Genomic DNA, 24,736 nt, shown 5'->3' on the forward strand with positions numbered 1-24,736 from the left:
GTATTTTGATATTAAACACATTCCAGTGCAATGGGTTATGCTTGGAATTTATGATAAGCCTTTCAAACAGTGTATATGTTGTTTTGTATTTAACAATAAGTGCTGTTGAATTGTATTAAAGGCTGTTAAACTTAATTATAGATAAGGTTATATTGAATTAATCATTCGAAATAAAGTAAACGAAGAAAGTTTTGTATTTTTTTCACTTCTTTAATTATTTTCTAATAATATAGAGTTACGAAAATCCGCAATTCGAATTTGTATTTGTGTTTTTTATTTGATAAAAAAAAACTTGCATTCGCACACGTATGCGTTCTGTTTGCTGAGTCGTCGCCACGTGTATTTTAATTTGATGAGAGCTAAAAAATATGCAAATATCAGTAATTAAATTAATTAAAATGAACTTCTCCTACGAAATGACTAAGCAGAAATTGTTCTACACTAAGCTCTGTCATTTGCATTGCAATCGTAGCCAACTTTTTTTTGTTTTTAGCAAACTGTTCGCTACGTTAAAAAGTCACATTAGTTGCGACACAGTAATTAGATTTAAGTGCTTTTCATTTGAATTTAGGTCTATTTTAATTTTAAAATTCGTTGTGGAGACAAATAGTTTGCTTAATAATTGGTTTAATTTAACTGACCCGATAAGGGAATACAACATTGAAAAGTAAATAAGCAGTAAATGTTATATTTTAAGCCATATTCTATATTATAGAATGATAACATAAAAAAAGAAAATATTTAACAAACCTATAAATATTGGCTTTTATTTTAATGGTAGAAATATTACGAGAAAATATAATATATATATTGTTTGTTATATATATATATATTATTGTTATATATAACAAGTAAGAAAGCTACAGTCGAAAGGACAAAACAGTAAGGTGCTACTCCTAAAATATATATATTATAAATATACCAAAAAATGCTCAGTTTTATCGAAAGTTATATTTTGTGTATCGATAAACTATTCTATTCAAAATATACCTAATATTTTTCATTATAAAGATTCTTTCTAGATAACTAATACAGTTTTTATCTAATCGCAACCAAATTTTCAGGGATCATAATTATTGATGTACTACGGCGCAAGTAGACTTTACAAAATAAATAAATTATCATAAATACTTAATTCAAAATTTGTAATATAATAACTAATTAGTTTTCCATATTAAAATGTTTAACTCATCATCCAAGTATATCTAACATAGCAGTGTCAAACATAAAAGAAAGCATCCCCCATAGTGTCGAAGCAACCCCTAAGCATTCCATTCGAAAGCTAAACTATCCACGCATTTACCAACTGACCCCAATAATGTTGAACAAAGTTCAACAACCTTGCTCCACCATAAAGCTGGATACCCAAAGGAATTGCCCCACAATTTCTGATGAAGCTGTTTTCGAGGGAGCTTATCGAAGCCGCAAATAAAAACAAACACACTCACACATACACAGATACAAATAGAAGTACAGAGAAGCAATAATCATAGGCATAAGATTTACTAATAACAATGATATAAGACATTTGCGCAAATGAGTATATAATAAAGCTAATGGAAAATTATGAAGCCATCGGCTGAAAGAGGGGAACATTTTGCTTGTTGGCGCCAGTTTGGTGTGTGGAGAATGAAAACAACGATGAGTAAACTATATATGTTATGGATAGGATAATATATGAGTCGAATAATTTATGTATAGCTTTGCGAATGTTGAGTGTGAAGAAAAATGGCAATTTCGATTTCGATTTTTAGACTTTTCTATCATCAATAATTCAGTGCAATAAATTTCTATAATTGATTAAATTCACCTTCATACATTTTACGGGCTTCACTTGAGGCCATCATTGAACATTAAATGTCGACTTTTAATGTTTATTACCTACACATATTGCAACTAAACCTTTTTTCTATGTAATTTGGGTTGGGGCAAGGAGTTTTGTTGCTGGACACCTTAATGGTCTATTAAGGTGTTTTGGGCCTGCGATTTAAATGCAATTAAATCGAAATGTCTTTCTCCAACACACTTTATGGCCTTGGCCACCCTAAAGGGATATGCATTGCCTTCAATTAAAATAAATGAAATTGTTACCATCCTTCCATCTACCTCGCTATCTACCGAATGGAAAACTCGTAAAAGCATTTAACACTCCAAATGACCGTCTGCTCATCGATGAATGCGAGTTGGCATTTATTTATGAACAATAACAAACTTTTAAAGCATTTCATTTAGCTGAAAACTCGCAAATTACAATACAAGCGCACACACTCTCTTTAGCGGTCGTCATTGTCGACCAAATACACAAACACATACATACATAAGTGTGTATACATCCACTAACACACACACATACACACACTCATTTCACCGCAGAGTCGCCGAGAGAAAATGTCAACTTTTGGCAACTGAAAATTGTCAAATGCATAGAATTTTCTACGCCATGCATTTATGTTGATGCGGTTTGAAAGTTTTTTAATTACATTTGCAGCACCTAGCCACGCCCACTCACCCACACGCCCCCTATTCAAACAGTCTCACTCGAGTGTGGTATCGAAAATACGAACATTAACATTATCGCACACATTATGATTGTGTGGAAAACTCATTTAATTTGAAATAAACTAGAAATTATAGCATACCCAACAATCTTTTATCATTATGAAAATATATTTGCACGTATATTGATTAAATTATGGAGAGCACAATGATTTTTGGCAATTAACATATCGAAAATATAATGTTATTGTATAGGAATCTACTTTACAATTGCTATTTCTACTCACTATAAAACATATAAAAAAAAAATAATTTCAAAAGGTATTTAGTAACCATTTTTTATTATTCTTTAAAACTATTTCTTAGCTGTACTAATAGCTCAACTTAACAGAAACTGCTTTGAATTATTGACCATAGTAATGAAAGTAATTTGTATGGCAAAAAATGGAAGTAGGGTCTTACTCAGTCCATTAACAATCTGGTATCTTTTGTATTCTATGGTATATTTTCAAAGTAATACTATATCGATATACTTGGGTATGTATATTTTAATTATCTTGTTTAAGTTTAGTATTGTTGGTATATTGATTCCAAACATTTTAGTATTTTTGGTATATTGATCGGGTATATTTTAAGAATAATCCCGCACTGTCTTGCTTTTATTGACAATGATTAACGAGTATCTCACAGTCAAGCATATTCCACAGTAGCTTACTTACTAGTTTTTAATTATTTATTCTCACATATCTGCAGAGACTGCGTTAATATTATATATTGTACTATATTATAATACAAAAAACTATTATAAAATTCCTTTTTACACATTAATATTATTTAAATAGCAAATTCTAGCTAAGGCATAGAATACATTCCTTAAAAGTTATAGTAACTATACTTTTCTTTTATTTCACATGATTTCTTTAGTCTGCCCAATACACATCCACATATTATCCTTTTTATGATTTCCATTTTATGTATCAGCATGCTTTACTTTATGCATGTTTGCATTGCGAAAAAGGTCATTAAATTTGAGTTGGTTGAGGCGTCACTCATCCTTATTACTTGTCAGCCGGATGTCAATCATCCATCAGTTGAGGCCACATTAGAAAACTCTTTTGCAACTTGGCTACTTATCTATACACATTGAGAGCACACACAAAAACTAATTGCTGAAAGACCGCTCCTTAAGCACTAAAGATTATGTAAAGCCCAGCAGAATGACAGCCTATCCTATCTCTAACCCTGAATCGTAAAAATGTTTAGACAACAAACACACACACACAAAGCCACACACACTCACACAGTGAGATAGAGGCAGCTCATCATTCATTTGGCGCAAGCAAACATGGCAAAATGGAGAAAGTGCCTGCTTAATGTTATCAGCTGCATGTGATCTAATGTGACCCAAATCTATACGATATATACTTATACACAATATATGTTGGGGTAAACTTTGTGGTTGTAGGAGCTGTGCTGCTGACCAAGCCAAGGCAAACAAATTTAAAGCAGTCTCATTCGAGCTTTGTCAAGTAGACTGCATTAACAGCATGAATGCTGCCCAAGAATACGAGTTAACAAGAGTGTGTACGACTACGAGATACCCAGCACTCACTAAACACAATACAATAGTACTTTATTTTGTTGAAATTGTTTTGTTGAATTCAAGAATTCTGCTTTAAAACATTAAATTATTTAATTAAATGCTTAAAACAAGGCTTACTGCTGACTATTTACTCATTCACATCAATTTTATTTCAATGTAAATAAATATGTAATGCAAAAAATCATATATTAATTAACAATAGTTAGCACAAAGAAGTAATACAACTTCAGTCAATTATGTTCGACTGTGGGATACCCGCTAAACATTTTCAATAAAGGCGGTTTAATTTTTAAAATACACCAATTTAAAAAAAACTAAAATCTTACTATTTGTTATACTCGTATAACTATACTATGACGTTCATACAGTATCATGGATAGTGGATATAAAAATTTAAATTTGATAACAAAAAGTTATTATAAGTATTGATAATGAATGGTAAATAATTGTTAATAAATTTTATGTTCTCCCAATTTAATACTGTAAAGTCAATTTAATTTTAGTAAATCCCAACAATTTGACTTCAATAAACATTTCCTACAAAGTGACAAATCTGAAGCAGAGTTTTCCCTGGAGAGTCGTGTAATTCAACTTCATCAATGCAAACTAAAAGCACAAACAAACAAATTATATAATAGCAAAGCAAACGCAATTTTAGCACTAAAGAGTATGAAAATGTCAGATAAAGAGTGACACACAAAAAAAAATTAATTGCTCACATTGTTGAGTTTAGTAACTCGAGCAAACAATTAAATAAACACAATGGAAACTAAATCATTATTACTATTCAAAATTGTTCTATAAAAAATTTGATAAATGCATTCAACAACAAAAACCCGATTAACTTTTTTGTTAATCAAGAGCAGCGTATAAAAGCGAGCAGAATTCAAATGTAATCAACAGTCAGAGTACATCAGGATTTAGTCAACATTCGTAATGAAATTACTGATTGTGGTGATCGCCTGTCTGGCAATAGCTTCTGCTAAAGTAAGAATCAGATTTCAGTAATTCCTTAGTATTTTACAACACACATAATTTCAGATAACAGAAGAGATGATGGAAACTTTACGTGAATATACCGCGCAGTGTGTGGAGCAAGAGGGTATAACCAAGGAGCAAGCCTTTGCTCTGCGAACTGGCAATTATGACGATCCCGATCCAAAGGTGAAATGCTATGCCAACTGCATGATGGAGAAAATGGGATTAATGGTCGATGGCCAATTTAAGCCGGATGTTGCTCTAGAGAAATTGGGACCAGTGGATGGTGTTGATGCCACCAAGGCAATGCTGGTAAAATGTGGTTCCATCAAAGGATCCGACAAGTGTGATACTGCTTATCAGCATTTCCAGTGCTTCCACAAGAATCATTCTGAATTGTAAATACTGTATGAAGTAAAGTATTGTATTGCTTGTTGGTTATTAATAAACTGTTATGAATGAACATTGAAAATGCGAAAAAATTTAATTTCAAATTTGATAGTTCAAGTGTTAGAATTTACTAAACAAGATTGAAGCTTCACAAAACATATCGTGGTAAAATCAAGAAAAATTCGAAATTGAGAAACTAAGTTTTTGAATATTAAAAAAAAAAATCTTTAATAATTATAGATTGGGTACTCAATAGAGAGAAGAAATCTGCCCAATGCAAAAATACATTCTTTTTTTTAAATTAACCCATTCCTGCAAATAAATTGCTTAAATTAAAACAAGAAATATTGGCTTTATTATAGAGTAATATAGTAAATTGAGAAACAAAGTTTTTGAATATTAAAAAAAATCTATAATAATTCTAGATTGGGAGAAATCTGCTCAATGCAAAAGTTCATTCTTAATTTAAAATCACACATTCCTGCAAATAAATTGCTTAAACTAAAACAAGAAATATTCTCTTTGTTTTACAGTAATATACATTGAAGTTGGAAATTCTCCAATCTTAAGAGATTGAAAAATTAAATTTTGTTTACAGAATTTTTCTAGGTGTGTAGGAAGCATAAATATCTATCAACTTATTTAAAATCCAAGATAAACCAATTTTCTATTTTCTAGTAACCTTTGGCATTTCTGTCTAGAGATCTTAACTTTACATTTTTGTGTTTCATATTGTAGTATAGATTTGAGCTTGCTTTCGATTAGAACAACATAAATTCAAAACAAATTTTTTAGACATGTCGAAGTCGAGATTTCCCAAAAAGAATCTTATTAATTACATATCTAGACTGTCTCATGTGGCGAAGACGAAGCCCGTAGCCAATCGAAACATTTTCGATGTTCAGAGTGTCAAGGAGTTTGAAAAGAAAGTGAAGCGCAGTGACAAACCAGTTATTGTGGACTTTCATGCAAGGTAGAAGATTTAAAGATCTTAATATAGTTATCTAAATAATACTCTTCCCAGTTGGTGTACTCCTTGTAAAGCACTTGCTCCACGCATTGCCAATCTTGTGAACGAACAGAGGGGAAGGGTGCATCTGGCCAGAGTGGATATCGATGAGTTAACAGACTTGGCATTGGATTACAAAGTGGCCTCTGTTCCCTCCCTGATGGTGATGCACAATGGCAAGGTGCTAAATCGAATGGTGGGTCTTCAGACCTCGGAATATTTACGCGACTGGCTCAACGAAATCGTACGTCGCAGTAATAAAGAGTGGACTAGTAGTTGAAAGCCGATAAATAGGTGTCCTGTTGTATGAGCATCGTATTAAAGTTGTATTAAAAATGACTTGTTTATCAACGAGACAACACGTTTTTAATTAATTTTCCATTTAACAAGTTTGCCGTCTGGCGATTTACCAGTACAAATATCGGCGCCGGCAATTCAAAATGTAAACAAAGTCTCAACTGAACTCAGCTCAGCTCAACTCGACTCAACTCGTCTCCAACTCTTGTTGGTCTCTCGTCCTGTCTGGTTGCCAAACAATTTGTGAATCAGCATCGAGGCAGAGCAGAGCCAGAGTCAGAGGAGACCAACAACAAATACAATACGAGTATCTCATGTGTATCTCAATTGTTTGTTTATTTGCTAGCCAAAAACAACAAAAGCTACTGAAACTCTCTCTCCCCGTCTCACTCTGGTCTATATACATAAGAGTACGGAATCTATCCATCTCTATTTACTTTGGCTGGTTATGTCGCATGTTGTGTGCTTGGGGAATACTCTCTAATTGATTTTGCTAATGTTGCTTTTTAATGAAGTGTCAAATGTGTTACTCGGCAGTTACTTGAGCTGTCCTCTCTCTCTTTCCCCCCGCTAAGCTACCACATCGAACTCCAAGCTGCATGTCATGAGCAAAATCTTGTGGTCTCACGGGAGCATACGAAATGCAGCTAAATTTATTATACTAGCTTAGCAAAACTGGCTGAAAGATGATTCCAGTGTGGAAGATGTAGCCACAATCTTATATTATTTAATCGAGGAAATGCTTAGTTCTTAAATTTCAAAATTTTAATTAAAATCTTGTGAATGTTAATAGTTTAGAAATCATCTGTTATGATATTCACAAAAATAATCAAATGTGCATATTTTTAGCACATTTTTTTAATTTCTTGCGCATCAGATTACGAAACTAGGTAATCTTCAAACTATATTTGTCTATCAATAGAAATATAAATTATACTTATAAATAACTTTGCCTTGAAATAGTTCCTCATTTAATCTTATCTAATTTGTTAAAACAGATAGATATAAATACATTTAAAATGAGGTATTTATGTGAAATAGAAAATGCTATATTGAATAGATTTTTTTCGAGTAAATCTTTGAGCAGGCGATATTCACAACGGCCCATTAGCTCAGTTGGTTAGAGCGTCGTGCTAATAACGCGAAGGTCGCGGGTTCGATCCCCTCATGGGCCACTTGAAAAAACTTTTTGTTTTATATTTTTTAAATATTTACATATTTTTAAGTTTTCAAATTTGTATATTTTGATCTCCATGAAAGATAAATTCAAGCAACTGAAAAGATGTTACATATGTATATACATATATGCAGAACTCATTGGATAACTTTCTGTGAATTTATTATTAATTATATAATTTACTTATTTTTAATATAGACGGATTGTAAATAAAGGTAGAGCAGGAAAAGAAATTTGTAATTATGTATATAACAATAATTTTAGTAAAATACAATCTCTATAATTGCTGATGATAAAATGAATGTGAGTGCACATAAAAAGGAGAAAAGGTCTTGCCAAAATGCTGGCGACACTTATGGACCATAAACAAAATTGCAATTATAAAGCAAAAGTGTTGAACAATTGACAATTGAAGAAGTTTTTTCTAGAGGTAATGGGAATGTCACTCCTTACACCCGCTCAATCAGATATTTTGCTTTTACACATTTGCGCTGGACCCGCAAAATAGATTTGCCGCAATGTAATTGAGTATTTGTATTCAATTAAGACTTATTTCAATATTTGCATACAAACGTTGCAGACACTCGACTGTGAGCTGTGAGACGACACTGTTGCCACTCTGTTGAGTGTGTTGTTGATGCACAGTGTGAATTCCCCTCCATATGCTGCAACACATAATTTGGTGAAACGAAACTTGTACAAACAGAAGGCCGGACAAAAGCCGAACCCAGAGTGGACTCCACAAATCTCTGCCTTGGGTTTGGGCAAAGGATTTGCTCTTTCTCTCTCTCTCTCTATATATCTGTATGGGATGGGCACGTGGTACATCATGTGTGCAAACTGTCTGATTTTGACAGCCCGCATAAAGCGCTGCCAGACAACTGTACTACACCCTAGGTAAATAGCAAAAGTGAACAGACGGGAGAGAACAGAGAGGAGAGAAGCAGAGTGAAAGGATTGACAATAAATGCAACGCTTCTAGTTCGGTCTGAGTTGTGTCCTGTGACACAAAATGCAACAAATATTAATTTTTATTATGCAAACATTGCTTTAATTACATTATTTTTGCGTATGGCCAACAAACAAACTTTGCCACAGCATCAACCTGACAATTTCCCTTACTACCTTCTGAAATGGCCATGTGTATGTGTGTGTGTTCGTTCGTGTTCATGTGTGTGCTTGTGGATGTGTGTATGATCAATCACTGGAAAATTGGATTTTCATATGGGCCGTACTCGTGCAGTGTGTGGCGTTTATGCAATTTCCCTTAACCGTGTCCATTGCCTTGTGGCTGTAAAAATCAATCACTTGCCACCGTTCAGCAATTGACTGCTTTCTCTCTTACCTCTCTCTCTCTCTCTCTGTCTCTCTCTCTCTCGTTTGCTCCCAGTCTCGTTGCAACGGAGCGTTTGACAAGCACAAACACAAACACAAACTTAATCAGCAGCCATGAATTGGTCAATAATTTTTAAATACAAATCAAGTGTTAACTCCTCGTATCGAAGGGCCAATTGACGTTTTTGCAACGCGAATCGTGAGCAATGACCAAAAGGGAAAAATGTAAACAGAGAGCAAGGGCATCAAATGTTGAAAAAATCATAAAGTTATTACACAACTGCTATATAAGCTATATTGGAGTCTTTAAATGATTGAGAGCACAGTTTTTGCAAATATGGATGTAGAGTCAGGGTATTTGGTAATTTTATAACAAAAATAGTACTTTTCATATTCCGACATGATACATTAATACATGTTATTCATTTTGGAATCTTTCAAATGATAACTGTAGTGTTGTTATTTATTTTGTATATTTTTTTCTGGAGCAGATTGCCTTGATTTTATTTAATTTACTATATATCTGTAAATAAAAATCTCAAAAATAATCTTATTTATTGTACATAATACATAATAATAAATTAAAATACTAGAAAGTAAATTTTATTGGTGTAAAGTTCAGCAAATAAAATAACAATTTCAATGGACTGAAAAAAAAAGAAAAAATCATAAAGTTACACAATTGCTGTGGTTTTTAAATAGATAAGTACACTGTTTAACAAACATCAATGCAGTTTCAGGGAAATATAGTTATAGTTATAATTGAACCGATAATTATTTTGTAAGTTTATAACATGGAACATTTGTTATTCCTTTAAGATATTTCAAGTGGCAATTGTAGTGTTCCAATGTTGTTGTAATGCATAATATAACTAATTTCTATAGTTGATATGATGATTAAAGATAAGAGACAGAGATCTAATTCTTTTTCGATAGCACTAATTCTTTTTGCACGCAGATCACATTTGTTTCATATTTTTGCCACGCTTTCATCCGACAACCAAATCGGAAAAAACTGAATACCAAGCAAATTTTGAAGTCGCAATAACTACAGTATTTAGGATTCCTTAAATTTAACTTGAGATCAGATAAAATTTATTGAAGTTAGTCAAGAAATACTTTTGCTTTGCAAAAAACGTTTAGTGTTATAGCGTCTTAGTTGCTTTGTTTGACAATCTGGTATTTTCGACCTTCGGTATATTTTATTATTTTTGTGGTATATTAAATATGTATACTTTTAGAATATAATTTTATTGCATATGAATAATCAGTATCTCACTTTCTTACTTACTTCATATAGATCAATCATTCAAAGTCAATTTGTTGACCAAATAAACCCTTAAGAGATACAGAAAGTAGAGGCTATAAAATTGGTATAAAGTTTAGCAAACAGTGGCATAAAAAGCAATTTCAATATATTGCAAAAAAAAGGAAGTTATCGCAGTGAATTGCAATTTCCTTTTCCACTAGCTCCCTGTTAAAACTTGCACTCTTATCGAATGGAAAAGTTTTAAATAATGTACCATCATTGCTCAGAGTTTGTTGCAATTTTATGGCCGTATCAAAAGTCATTTACTTCGCTTCAAACAAAACTCAGATGAAACCACAAATGTCTCTTAACTCGCACACGCACACACATAAAACACATTCGTGTATACGTGCAACACACTCATACAGGGAAGATGTTGACACTAAAGCAGATTCTCAATTCAGCCGGAACCCTTTTGGTCTTTTGGTCGGCTCAAACCATTTTGGCAATCAATATAAACAGACTCTTACATGCATATGGAGATGTCCAGCTTTCTGTGGTTGTTGCTGTTGAATATTTTTGTATTTTTATACCCTGCTTCCATCAAGAATAGGAAAATATTGAGCATGTGAGAGATTTAATGGAGCAAGTCGAAGACACGATTCCTATAAACAAATATAATATCTAAAAATTTATTCTATACACAGAAAGAATAAAAATCTTGATTAAAGATTTATTCGAACTTGAAAACTACAATCTTGAAATAAACTATATAAGGTTTGCATTGTAGAAGATTATCTATCTGATCTACTAAAAATCTGTTAATTCGAGCTTAATGGACAGTCTCTTAAAGCTGCTTCGATTTTTTCAATGTTTAGGTAAAGAATGAAATAAAACTAAAACTTTCTTAATAATTAATCTATAATAATATTTATAATATCTTTCATATTTAGGAAAGTAAATTTGAAATTAGGATGAACAAACATATTTTAGTAAACTATCGTGAGTCATATTAAACAAGTTCTATGATAAATAGAAAATGACATCAATATAGTTATGGTGATTTTCATCTGTTATAAAATTAAGTATTATCACTTAATGAGGCATATTGTCGCTATTTGATAAGATTTATATTATCCAATAAATATTCTATCGAATGCCAGTTTCACTGACATATAAATGTAATGGTGAAAACTTCTTGTGGATATGCTTCAATACGATTATTGCAGAGCTTAAATAAATCAAATGCATGTAAAGACTGTAAAAATAAATTATAAGTTATAGAGACTTTTAAATTCTGTTGTAGTGCCTCAGAAACGGGGTATTTTGTAATCAACCATTCTCAACTAAAGCGTTTTACTGGTGTATTTTTAACTCTGCATTGGGAGATCCATTGACTGCGTTTGTTCGTTCGACTGCGGCGCCAGTCTGACCGTCTGTCTGTCTGTTCGTCTGGTTGTCTGGCGGAAATTCGATTTATTTTCATCAATATTCAATGTCAATGCAACATCTTCGTGGCCAAAACCAAAAACGTACATCAGCCATGTTGCAGCAGCAACAACATGGCCAAGAGCGTGAAGTGTTGTTGTTGTTGCTGTTGCTGTTGCTCCATGGAAATGGACTTTGTGGCTTGAACTTTTTGGGGTTTTCCTATTAAAATTTGATGCCGCACGTTGTCGTTGTCTCTTGTCTCTTGTCTCATGTCTCTCGCTGCGGCAACTGCCCCCCGTTTGGTGATGCTCAACCCTCGGCTCTTCACCCTTTTTCAGGTGATGCTGCAGTGTGGCGTTACTTTGGTCTCTTTCCCACGCGTTGACGCTTTGCCATTGCATATTTAAACAAATTTATTTGCAATTTAGTGTTTGCGGTCTGTGAGCATTTCCCATTTCCCACAATGGGCAAACGATTGAGGGGCGTGGCAATTCAACGATTCAGCGATGCAGCTGGCTTTTAAGTGGCGCGAAAATTAATTAAAATTTTCCAATTTATTGACAAATATGTCAATACGTTGACTGAACCATTTTGTGTCGCGAACAAATTTGTAAAATAAATGAAATTGCCAAAAATATTGTCAAATTTGTACCGTAACAAAGTGGCAACTAAACAGGTTTCCTTTGATTAAACAAATATATATTTATTATCAACTATTTCGCAACTTTTTAAAGTCTCGTTGGCAGTCAGCTTTAACAAGCAATTCATAAACATTGTAGCGCCAGTGCCTGCGTAAAACAAACAGAAAAGCCAAAAATCAACAGGAAATTGCACTCGAGGCGCGGTTATTAAAGTCATATTTGTGCCAAAGGCAAAAAGCGTTGGCGCACCAAGCAAAAAGTGCTACACAAGAGGTTTGAGGGCACGGCACAACGCACAAGCAGCGGTCGCATGCAACGTGGCGATAAGAGTCGTCAACAGAGTGTGGCCACAGTTAAGTAAATACGTAATCCACGTGAGTTCGTTCGCTCTGCTCGCCGCCTTCACTATGCGTGCGTGTTTGCCTGCATGTGTGTGTGTGTGTTTCATGTGCCAGATTTTGCTCAACAAACGCCCTGCACTGTTTGTTTCTGACTTTAGTAGAACATTAGGGGTTAGACTCACAACGAGCAGAGTGGCGCAGTGGAAGCGTGCTGGGCCCATAACCCAGAGGTCCGAGGATCGAAACCTTGCTCTGCTATGTGGAAATTTACTTTTTATTTTGCATAAAAATTTATTCTCTTTTGTTCATGTTGTTCATAAAAAAAATATCAGAAATCCATATCAAAAAAGCAAAAAATTACTTCCCATACCGGGAATCGAACCCGGGCCTTCTGGGTGAAAGCCAGATATCCTAGCCACTAGACCATATGGGATATGTTATGTGACGTGTCAAATATCTCTTTTGTTATAAGCCAAGTTATATTTACTAAAATATTGTAAAGAGTGTGAAATACACACTGTATCAACATTTTATAATGTATTAAAAATTATTTTGAAAAATACACATATATAAAAATGTTAAAATCATAAAACGTATTTTAGTCATAATTTGTTTGATAAAAAAAATAGTTTTCAAACTGAACAGCCAGTTTCCCATACCGGGAATTGAACCCGGGCCTTCCGGGTGAGAGCCGGATATCCTAACCACTAGACAATATGGGAGATGTGCATCTGCTTGCCAAATATCATATTTGGTCTGGAAACATTGCACTCATACAAGAAAAATGAGAAGTATTCATTCGTTTACTGACTACAGTTTATTCTAATGCAATTCATACATATATAATTCGTTTCATTAATTCTAAGCAAAGTTTTAAATTACTTAAAAAATCGATTTCTTAGTTTTCAACACATTTTCATGGAATAAGGAGTAAATCATTCTTCAAAATTTAACTTTTGAAAGTAATATTGTTCTATCGTGGAAGGCAGAAGTAAGACATTTCAGCTCAATTTGTGTAGTCACCACACATATTTTCACAACGACTCATTTTATTACTCGTTGAATAATAAAGACAAGCTGATATTTTTTTCTAGTATACAAATTGCACAATGACTCATTTTATTACTCGTGAAATACTTAAAGACTACCTGATTTTTTTTCTAAAGACGCATAAATTCTTGGTTCCAATGAAACTTTTTCATACTTGCCCTTCATGTATGAAATTTGGCACAACTTTGAACATCTCCCATATTGTCTAGTGGTTAGGATATCCGGCTCTCACCCGGAAGGCCCGGGTTCAATTCCCGGTATGGGAAATTGTTGAATTTACTTTTTTTTGTGTATTTTTTTTTCTTATTCTTTAAAAACATATGGAATTTAAATACATTACAGTATAGAAATCTTGTCACTTTAATTTATTGTAATTCAATAGTTCGCGTTAAGTTTTGTGTGCTTGGCTGATTATTATTTGTATATCTGGTTTAATTTCGGTTTTAGCAACTGAGAAATTCTGCTGAAAACAAATTTGTTATTTGTCAAACGACATAACATATCCCATATGGTCTAGTGGCTAGGATATCTGGCTTTCACCCAGAAGGCCCGGGTTCGATTCCCGGTATGGGAAGTAAATTTTTTTGATATTTTTTCTTTGAAATGTAAACTATACTTTGAATAGTATTTAAAATATTTAGAACATAAAAATAAAAACAAAAGATATTTCTACTTAAGAAAATATTTTAAAAATAATTTGATGTAATATTACATTACATTTCCAAAATATATTTGGTTGATGTGATCGCGCGTTTTGTTTTTCGTTTTCTGCGCTCTAATTCACAAGTGGTTCTAGCAATATGGCGGTGGTTTGATTATCGCTTGGCATAGAACGATTGTCATTAGTAGTGGTAGACTGACGTTCTACCCAAATACTAAAAAGGCCAATTGATGATACAAAATTATGACACTTTGTGATTATAATTGAGTACCACGATTCTGACGGGGTTGCTCCTGCCTAGAGTTGTCGGTTGTACTGATGGTCTTTCAACTAATGACAAACTTTTTCAAAATAATCAATTCTGAAGTATGTAGTTTGTAAGAGTCCGAGAGCATATTCTAAAGAGCAGAGCGTGCACGCTTTTTGGGACTAAGTGCTTCGCTTGCTGTTGGGTAACAGTGGGCGCAACAGAAGGCCCCACGCTTGTTTTCTCTCTCTTTCCCACATGGGGAATATTGCCACTTGTCTGTGCGCATCGCAGTCTGTGACTCATTGATGTGTGTTGGAGGAGATGCTGACGGTAAAGGGCAGGCGAAGGCGAGACTGGGAGAGAGAGGATGAATGAATGACGAGGACAGACCGTTTGTCTGGCCGTGACCGTGGCAACGAAATCATCAGAACTGTTGCCTGCCTCCGCCTCCGCTTTTGAGCCACGATGCGATGCGTGCGGCGGCGTGGCGTGTGTGTGTGTGTATGTTTGTGTGGCATGTATTCAGTTCTTTTTTCGGCAAAAATTTACATAAAAATCGCATTACACTTAACATCCACTTTGCTAAACGAAGCGCATGAAAGCGAGCGCCCATGTGGTTTGGGTTTGCGCCTGGGCCTGAGTTTGGGTTTTCGGTTTGGGTGCTCGACTGCGCTTTTGTAAGCTGAGAGAGATGATGTTGTTGGTCTTGTTGTTGTTGCTGTGTATGTATAATGTGTGTGTGTGTGTTTGAAGTGCATGCCGCGGCGGTGGCGCCATCGACATCGACATCGGCTGCCTACGAAAATTAAATTAAAAAGCGCATTCAAAAACGGGCAAATGAAAACAGTTTGTGTTTTTCCTTTTCAAAAATCGAAAATGAGAAAAACAAGAAAATACCAAATTGCAATTTGGGCCCTGATCCACTTGTCTGTCTGTCTCTCTGGCATAAAAGCGAGCATGCAAGAGTTGTCAACACTTGATAAAGACAGTCTGTTAACATATATTTACTGTATATTCCATAGTCCGTTATCACTACAAGTCTTATTTACAATGATGATTAAATATCGATTGATTTTCAAATATAAGTTTCACCAAGTTTATCAAAACCCTTACATAATCACAATTCCTTGAAACAAAAAAAATATATAATAATAATTATGAATGGCATTTACATAAATGCTTTTTATCAAAGCATTGAAGCATTGAATTCATACTGGACATGATCGTTTTCTTTACTGCACTGTTCTATCTGCTGTCCAGCAGCCAGGAGAAATATGCTCCACTGCAGATCACCAAATATATGGGCTACTCTACCTCGGGCATTAAGGTCGCCGATGCGCTGGAAAACTCCATTACCGTCGTGCTCATCTCCATGTTCAAATGCGCCACTTTTACGGGTCTCTTTACTTGGCTGGTGTACACGGTCTTTGGAGCACGCATTGTCTTTCTACCCTCCGCTTTGGCTGCGATGCTGGCAGCTGCTCCTTTCTTGGGTAGCTACTGGTGTGCGGTGCCAGCGTTTCTGGAACTGTGGCTGGCCCAGGATCGCTTTTATGCGGGCGTGCTGCTCTTTTTACTGCAATTCTTTGTGCCATCCTCTTTTGAGACAGCCATCTATGCGGATCTGAAAGGTGGCGGACATCCATATCTTAATGGTCTGGCCATTGCTGGCGGCATGTATTGGATTGGCTGGCAAGGTGCCATCTTTGGGCCACTCATGCTGTGCTTCTTCATTGGCCTCTTCGAGGTAGCCACTTTGGCGATGCGCAACAATCAGGAGCCCAGGCGCAGTTCGGATGAGGAGACGCGCACTACGTGAGTTCTGCGAGGGATTTAAATCGAAAGAACTAAAAAAAAAATGCTACGAATTTCCTGCTCGAAATGCAAACTAACCAATCATTAGCCAACTTCACAGCAACTTGGCTAACCAACTGAACTAATCCTTAATCCAATAAAATTTTGACAGTTTTATGCATTTTCCTTAATTAGCTTTTATATTTTTTGAATTTTCTGTTTCGCTATTCTGTTGATATTTTGCACTAAATTTAAAAAGTATTGCAAAAAAAAAAAGAAAATACGATTCCGTCTTGTAATCTCTGTATTAAAATTAAACAACCTAACGTACTAACTAATTACGTATAAGACTCGATACTCTTGAAAAGCTTTAAAGTAGTTTGTTGTGAGCTTAATTGAAAAGCTGTTTAATTGTAAAGGCTTTAAGCAAATGCTTTTCAAGGGTATTTGCGCTTCGATCTGCCGAAGATAGCTTTCTAGTTGTAGTATTTACCACTCATTTTATTTCCTTTATATTGTACATAACTCGAAAAAGAAAAGAATTTGTATTTTAAAGCTTGACTCCGCAAGAACAGTACCTTATTTTGTGCTCGCTACAAATGTGATTTGTTTAAGCTTAAGTTAAAAGTTCATGTTCCGTTGCGAATAAACGTCATTTACATACTAACAAATAAAATATATACTCTTAAAGTACGAATATCTATTAAGTTTGTCTAAATGTGTGAAATAAGCAGATGAATACATCTTCAAAGATGTATATAAATATATTCTTGACCAGGGTCAATACTGTAATTATTATATTTAAAATTAAACGTCTATAGTAAATTTGTAATATAAAATATAAATATAAATGCTAACATTTGATGGATCAGATGAAATGTGAATAGTAGATTGTGAATGTTTTTAAATATTTATAATACACAGCATTTAAAAATACCTTGTGTTTGAAATTGTTTTTTATAAAAATTGAAAAATAATTCCTGTTTTCTTTTATTAAAGTGTTAAAATAAAATCTATTTTTAATATTTATAATTAGGATTGTAAAACTATTTGCATTGAAAAAAATTGTGTTTTTTTTTGGTTTGTCGAAAACATAATACATATGTACAAATATTGTAAATATATAAAGTTTTTTTCTTCATTTTAGAGTCATTTTGAGTTTACATTTTCCTAAGCAAATTAGTGTTAAAGGCATTTCAAGTAATTTTGTCATTATTTAATATAAACTTTTCAAGAAAAAATTGAAAATTTGTTGGGTATCGTAAAATTTTAATTAATAATGCATGAATTGAAATGTATTCAACAATTAAAATACATTTTAATTAATTTGGAGTTATAATTGAATTGTACGTAATTAGCTCTAGGCCCTTGGTTCGTCTTAAGTGTTTAGGCCATTAAACATTTATGAGGCATAGTTAAAGCGACACGCGCTAAAAAACTTGGCCAACAGCTGTTACGCATATTCTGGTTATTAAACATAATTAACGCACGGCGATTTGTTGGCCAACGCTATTAAAATGAAAATGAAGTTGTAGCTTCGATATTAACGAGGACATCTGTTGGCCAGAAATGTGCAGTGCAGTGAAGCTTGGCTAAATTGTCAACACACGCATTTGTTAGCCAGCCCAAAAGCAACAAACTGCATTTAAAATACAATATTACCGTAGTACAAATTTAAACTGCAACTGATTAATCATGGATAAAGTTGTTGTGTGTTCGCAGTTGTTATTGTTGTTGTTGTTGTTGTTGTTGCCGGTCACGTGACTGAAAACAATTTGACTTCAAACACATTAACAGTTACGGTCTCGATGCTACAGAAAGAGAAGAGGGTGCAACGTGGGACGTGGGACGGGGGACGGGGGACGGGGTTTGTCACCAACATTGAAGAACAGCCACTAACTTGGCTAACTAAAAGTTTTCATGCATTGCCGTTGACAGTGCAATAAACATGCCAAAACAACAAATGCAGCAACAACAACAGCTTATGAAAACAACAGCGTCAACTGACCCCGCCCTTTGACCGCCCCCTAAGGTCCCCCCCTTCATTCCCCTTCTCCCACCCAAACACCAACAACGCCCTCGCTTAACTTCTTCTGGGTTCGGTTGGTTCGTTTCTCTTTGAATTAGACACGTAGCCTGTGAAATATTTAGTCGGATCGAATGAAAGGGACACATTAGAAACTCAACAAACTACTCGGCAAATAGTTGACCGACTCTTTTCCAAGAATCCCTTACCTTCTTTTTTTATTTCGACATTTTTTCATGCCTTTGCCAACGTGGATGTGGAATTTGACTGATTTACGAACTCTGCATTCAACTTGCGGAAATTCCTTGGAACTCAAAGTTTTTTCCTTAGTGTTTAAAGTACATCTATTTTTTATTTAAAAAAAAAGTAAATTTTAATAATAATACATTTTTTAAATTGTATTCCTATTCATTAACTCTGTAAAAGTTCTCAATATGTGCATATTGCATTCGTTCTTTTGGTTTCACAATCAAAGAAACGTCGTCTTCTAATGGAAAATATTCATTACATGTGTGCAAAATTTGCTTTATGGCAAATTTTAATTTTTTTGCCCGCAAAAACTGAAAAATAGGGTGACTAATGGCGCATCTCAAGGGCGGCAGCGCATCGAGGGTTGCACTTTATAAGCATGAGCATGAATATAAGTACTACATATATGTATGTCAGGGAAGGGGGGAGTGCATGACATTCATTGTATTTAATGAACATCCATTACTCGTGCGTTGTGTAATATCATAAATAATCAAAAAACGTGCTGCCACGTTGCTTTGCCAAGACCATAAAAAATTTGCCAATATTGCTAAAAATAGCCCCGCAACAGATGGCAACAATTGGTCATGCGGTACGATTCGGTTTCATTTGTCTATTTATAGATTTTTAAAGTCAGCGTGTCGAATTCAATTCACAAGCTACACTACAAGCAACTATGAACAAGCAAGCATGAGAAAACAGTGTTTTAGCAACTCGTCGTCAACAATCCTCGATAGTATAGTGGTTAGTATCCCCGCCTGTCACGCGGGAGACCGGGGTTCAATTCCCCGTCGGGGAGTGATTGTGAATTTTTTTTTTAAATTTTTGTAGTATGTACATTTTTTAATTTCTTAACTAGTTTTTAAAATATAAAAATACTAATATCGATTCAATTCTTATGAAAAATGCGACAGGCGGTACACGTTCAATTTCTAGCGGTATTGCTGGACGTTTTCATTGTTTTTTTCAACAATAATAATAATTCGCTTATAATTCTTCTGCTTAAGTGTTGCCATTAGTAATGTGTAATTAAATAAGCATGTGTTTCTATTCTATTTTCATTTTAAACGGTATTGTGAATTTAGAAATGGAATAGTGATTATAGAAGGATACATTGAATCGAATAGTCTAATTCCAAAAGCTAACTATAAAATTCTTTTGAAATCTTAATCATACCTAGTTTCAGTAAAAGTGAATGTTTTATTTTATTTATCGCCAAATACTCTCTATAAAAACTTTTTTGATTTTAAAGATAGATGTTTTTATGCACTCGGCCTTAATCTAAGCAAAGAGAACAAGCTAACATATTTGAACTATAAATGTATTTGGATTTATTCAAAGTGAATAGCACGCGTTTCACAGATGCGTATCAGCGACTGTAGAACAACCCTTTTCTACACACTCTCACACACACCCCTTTGTTTAGTGAATGTACCTGCGTCGAGGCCTGAACCCATTAATACTCATTAGTATCTGCATTTTTTTGTTGTTCCATTCGAGAGACACTCACTCGCATGGCAGAGGGAAGAGACAGTCACTTTTTGGCGTGCGCCTTTGTCAGCCATTTAGCCACTTTGGTCATAATCCCCGATCCCCGATCTAAGGGACGCGCAACAACCGCAACAATATGCGTGTTCATTATTGTTGTTGGTTGGTTGTTTTTTGGCAGCCAGAGTTGTGTTGTTGTTTGTGTTTGTTTCGAGTGTGGTGCGGTTTATGCCCTTTGTCTATACTCTTAATATTATTAAAAAATACACCCAAGGGTATAACAATTCGGTCGATTCGGTTAGTTTTTCGGTGGTGGTTTGATGTATTTTGACCATTTTCAATACTCTTGTAGAGCAGACGCATAAATTCAGTCTCGCAAACCCCCCAGACAATTAGAACTCAAGCAGGAAAATGATGTGATGCCTGGTGAGGTGGGTGAAGAGGAAGGGGAGCTCTGGCTGTGGCATGTGAATACTTACTGGAACGGTTAAGTACAACCAAAAAGAGGAAAAAAGCGAAACTGTGAAAATCGTTTTATATCCATTGGTAAAGGAATACAATTTTAACAATAAAACATACAATGCGCCTGACATCCTGTTGCCAGGACTTTACTTTACTTAGCTCAAAAGTGATAAATGATGTTGCTTGTTACTGGCATTGGCTTTTGAGTAGCAGGCATCACGTTTATTTGCGCTGTAAAATGGTTTAGCATTTTGCCAACTCGTCGTCTGTCTTTAAACTCGCTTCCTACACTTTTTATACGCTTAAATGAATTGCAAGCCATGTTAACTGTCATGTTAGCCAAACGACGAGTTGACAAGCGTTGCGGCATTTGATTAGCCAAGTGGCGCCACTACGGGAAAAGCATCTACAAAGTTTCTAATGCATCTCTAATACGAATGCGTGCCACGCAGTAAATTAAAGTAACTGTAAGCGCCTCTCACGATCTATGGGATAATAATTATAATATATTATTTACTATTTACTAATATTTAGGTTATATACTTACGTCTAGAAAGGTTTTCAGATTCATGTCGACCAACAAAGCGCGCATCTTCATTGGTCTCTGAGTGTGTTGCATCATGAAGAGCAATCTTTTCTGCACCGGCACATCAAAGTTATACCAATCGCATGCATAGCAAGCAAACGCCAAATCGTCTTTCTGTAAATGAAATTAATAATTGAATAAGCAATTGGACAGAAATATGGATTACTAAAACAGAGTTTTATGTATGAGAGAATATCCTTAAGCTTAATCAATTGCATGTTTAATTATCATTATCATTAAAATTATAAATATGACTCTTAGAAGAATCTATTAGAGATTATTTATTTCATGTCCCATTCAAGTATAAGTATAAGCAAAATTTAGAATCTAAATTTTTAAGTGAAGCAAAACTACGAGATGAATATAAATGAATTTCATTAATTTAACAGCTAGTCACTTTTTAACAGATTTCTTATAAAGTTTAACATAACATGTAGTTAATATAACATTGTATTATATTGCATACTTTTTGGCATTCAATAAAAGTCAATTAAATCACGTAGTTTCATTATAGGCTCTAGAGTAATAATACTATTAATAAGATTTTATATAATTTACAACAAGTCGAAATAAAGAATTACGATTAAAATCTACATACATATGCTAATGTTTTGTAAATCTAGTGTAAGTACATTTGTTCATTTTCAAAAATGTTGTTGTAAATTTTATTCAGTTCCAATTTTCGCTTACTGTTCATTGTTCGTAAACAAATTGTTTTGCTATTTATTCTATTGGACATATTATATAAGGAACGTATGCACGAAAAAACCGTTAGCACTAGGGAGACTTATCAAACGAACAAGAAGGATCTAACGATCAAAAAGAGTGATGAAGAAGAACTTATTCAGTTGGTTCCCTTTTCTTTAGTGAATAGCTAATTTTCGGTTCGTTTGTTCGTCAACAACAGAACATTTTTACAAATACTGGTGACTTCGTAATAATTTTACTATTAACCGTATAATTTTTATAATTATTTGTTGCATTAAATAATATTAATGACTAGTTGTTTTACCAAATAATAATAATAATAATGTAATAAAAATAAACTTATGAAAATCAAAAGACAAATTAAAACTCTTAATTCTTTTTACCACAAATTAGGTTTTTATAAATATAATGCTTATTTATATACGGAAGCATAATTTGTAATAAAAAAGCATATTTTCTTAATTTAAATCTAGATCTAGTTGAAGAATATTCAAGTTCAATTTGAGACTCACGCTTTCAACGATTAAGGTGGCATGCCAATGATAGATCCACAAGATTGCAGCCATAACAAAAAGATAAATGAACATGAACGAATAATCCATTTTGCTAGGCACCTGCAATAAGATGATTCAAGTTAATGCTTTTAGAGTGAAAAAGTAGTTACTTACGCCCACGGTGAGGGCAAAGAAGAGAAAGCACATGAGAACCGAGAATATGATGAAATCGGCGAAAACTGGCACGCGAATGAGCTGCTGTAATTCATGAACAAACTGCCGAATCCTGAGTTGCTCCCCAACGAATTGCTTGCAGAGCCGCAAACGCCAGAGGTTGAGTTCAGCTGGGGTTAAATGTTGAACCACCAGATCGGGCTTCATGCGAGTTATCTAGGCATTAATTACAGAATGTGGAATTACATATTCGAATGCACTTTCATCTCACTCACATCCATGGCAATCACTCGCTTGTTGAGTATTTGCAGCTTGAGGGTTATGTACTTCATGAGGCACGTGATGAAGGTGTGCCACAGGGGAATTGTGGTGATGCCCAGGCCAAGAGCATACCACGGACCCAAATAACCGATAAAAAAGTTATCGCAAAGATCGGCAAAGGGGAAGAGCTTAAACAGCAGAATGGGTTGCGCCTCGCCTCGATGCACGGCGGCCGCATTGAAAACGGTTTGTGGCAAGAAGATGGTGCGATAAATGCAGTCCGACCAGGCCATCAAACCAGCCACCACCGAGGGCACCCACAGCATCATGGTTATGGTGCGCAGATACCGCTGAGTGGAGTCCAACAGCTCCAGTTCCTGATCATCAGCCTGCAACTTGAAGGCCTGCAGATCGGCGTGTGCCTGGCGCAGCATAAACACGACACCTGAAGAGGCATAATAGTATCTCAGTTGTATTAAAGAGTGAACTACTTACGTTCACGTTGCATGTACGCATTGAGTGTGGCAATCGATACGGCAAAGTATTGCACTGCTGTGGCCCAACTTGTGGCACCAACACTCAGATTCTCATAGCTGCCGGAGAGGAAAACGCGTGTCAACATCAAGGCACAACTTATCCAAATCGATGCAGTGAAGACGATGCAACGTATCAAGGAGAACCAAGGATGCGATTGCTCTGTGGATGCCACATAGCCGTACCATTGAAAGCAATGGAGGTGCATGCGAAAGAGCGGATTCTCAAAGATGTCCGGAGACAGCTGCAACTCCTTCACCTTAAACATTCTGAGACAGTGACAGCAAAGGCCAAATGTTTGGATATTTATACCCACAATATATTCGTAATTGTGTATTTACCTCCAGTCGAATGGTTAAGTGGACAGCAATTTGAATTTCTAAGGTGCTGAAAATGGCATGGTCAAATACTTGGTATGTAATTGTCATTTAATGGCTATTATTTCCTGCCTTCTGTCAAGTATTTTGGTTGACAGATGTTACAGTTCTCCTCACTGCAAATGGCAAATTGTACAATTATCATATTAACAATCACTTAAATACTGCTTAAGGTTGAAAGGAGTGTTATTTGAATGTAAACTCGAGCATGCAGTATATGTTTGGGTTTATTTTGAGGGCGGCAGCATATCAAATTGACTTTCAAATTATTATTCAAATATTATATTTATATTAATTTTAGACATTTTAAGTAGACATGCAATGTTTGGATACTTCACACAATAAAGAAGGTAAATAAAGCACTGAAATAATACAACACATAATGATTTGATTAAAAGTCAATCCAAAATTACTAAGAATTCGAATAGAGGATATCTTTATTTTATCACATAACTACAACTTAAACGAAAAACACAGATACCCGTAACCAATTATTAAAAAAGGTAAACAAAAAACGACTGTTTCCGTCGGATAACAGGATGGTATATTTTGAATGTAATATTTTTATACTAGAAATAGTCTTCGGTTTATTTTTAGTGTTTTTGGTATTTTAATTCGACAATTTAAAGAATAATAGCGCATCTTTTTAAAATTTACTAAATAAATATACTAAAA

At 34.6% G+C, this 24,736-nt stretch overlaps 4 protein-coding genes and 7 non-coding genes across 11 annotated transcripts; 8 read left to right on the forward strand and 3 right to left on the reverse strand.

Moving 5' to 3' along the window:
* Window positions 1–4,945: 4,945 nt before the first annotated feature.
* Window positions 4,946–5,542, forward strand: LOC133843048 (general odorant-binding protein 56d-like). Its single transcript, XM_062276406.1, has 2 exons — window positions 4,946–5,086; window positions 5,141–5,542. The coding sequence occupies exons 1-2, from the start codon at window positions 5,036–5,038 to the stop codon at window positions 5,477–5,479; spliced, it is 390 nt and encodes a 129-aa protein (XP_062132390.1). The 5' UTR covers window positions 4,946–5,035; the 3' UTR covers window positions 5,480–5,542.
* A 656-nt stretch (window positions 5,543–6,198) lies between these two features.
* On the forward strand, window positions 6,199–6,835 carry LOC133843047 (thioredoxin, mitochondrial). The gene is made up of 2 exons (XM_062276405.1): window positions 6,199–6,440; window positions 6,492–6,835. The coding sequence occupies exons 1-2, from the start codon at window positions 6,265–6,267 to the stop codon at window positions 6,754–6,756; spliced, it is 441 nt and encodes a 146-aa protein (XP_062132389.1). The 5' UTR covers window positions 6,199–6,264; the 3' UTR covers window positions 6,757–6,835.
* Window positions 6,836–7,874: 1,039 nt separating this feature from the next.
* On the forward strand, window positions 7,875–7,948 carry Trnai-aau (transfer RNA isoleucine (anticodon AAU)). Its single transcript has one exon. It is a non-coding gene; the product is annotated as a tRNA-Ile (tRNA).
* A 5,185-nt stretch (window positions 7,949–13,133) lies between these two features.
* On the forward strand, window positions 13,134–13,205 carry Trnam-cau (transfer RNA methionine (anticodon CAU)). Its single transcript has one exon. It is a non-coding gene; the product is annotated as a tRNA-Met (tRNA).
* A 103-nt stretch (window positions 13,206–13,308) lies between these two features.
* On the reverse strand, window positions 13,309–13,380 carry Trnae-uuc (transfer RNA glutamic acid (anticodon UUC)). The gene has a single exon. It is a non-coding gene; the product is annotated as a tRNA-Glu (tRNA).
* A 217-nt stretch (window positions 13,381–13,597) lies between these two features.
* Window positions 13,598–13,669, reverse strand: Trnae-cuc (transfer RNA glutamic acid (anticodon CUC)). The gene has a single exon. It is a non-coding gene; the product is annotated as a tRNA-Glu (tRNA).
* A 522-nt stretch (window positions 13,670–14,191) lies between these two features.
* Window positions 14,192–14,263, forward strand: Trnae-cuc (transfer RNA glutamic acid (anticodon CUC)). The gene has a single exon. It is a non-coding gene; the product is annotated as a tRNA-Glu (tRNA).
* A 236-nt stretch (window positions 14,264–14,499) lies between these two features.
* Trnae-uuc (transfer RNA glutamic acid (anticodon UUC)) lies at window positions 14,500–14,571 on the forward strand. The gene has a single exon. It is a non-coding gene; the product is annotated as a tRNA-Glu (tRNA).
* Window positions 14,572–16,113: 1,542 nt separating this feature from the next.
* Window positions 16,114–17,370, forward strand: LOC133844190 (transmembrane protein 245-like). The gene has a single exon (XM_062278087.1). The coding sequence runs from the start codon at window positions 16,128–16,130 to the stop codon at window positions 16,725–16,727; it is 600 nt and encodes a 199-aa protein (XP_062134071.1). The 5' UTR covers window positions 16,114–16,127; the 3' UTR covers window positions 16,728–17,370.
* A 2,334-nt stretch (window positions 17,371–19,704) lies between these two features.
* Window positions 19,705–19,776, forward strand: Trnad-guc (transfer RNA aspartic acid (anticodon GUC)). The gene has a single exon. It is a non-coding gene; the product is annotated as a tRNA-Asp (tRNA).
* A 1,219-nt stretch (window positions 19,777–20,995) lies between these two features.
* On the reverse strand, window positions 20,996–23,952 carry LOC133844299 (odorant receptor 56a). The gene is made up of 6 exons (XM_062278217.1): window positions 23,646–23,952; window positions 23,165–23,595; window positions 22,890–23,105; window positions 22,734–22,835; window positions 21,475–21,627; window positions 20,996–21,412 (listed from the first exon to the last, which is right to left on the reverse strand). The coding sequence occupies exons 1-6, from the start codon at window positions 23,950–23,952 to the stop codon at window positions 21,356–21,358; spliced, it is 1,266 nt and encodes a 421-aa protein (XP_062134201.1). The 3' UTR covers window positions 20,996–21,355.
* Between the last annotated feature and the right edge of the window lie 784 nt (window positions 23,953–24,736).

This window comes from Drosophila sulfurigaster, chromosome 3, assembly GCF_023558435.1.
Source record: "Drosophila sulfurigaster albostrigata strain 15112-1811.04 chromosome 3, ASM2355843v2, whole genome shotgun sequence".
NCBI lineage: Eukaryota > Metazoa > Arthropoda > Insecta > Diptera > Drosophilidae > Drosophila > Drosophila sulfurigaster.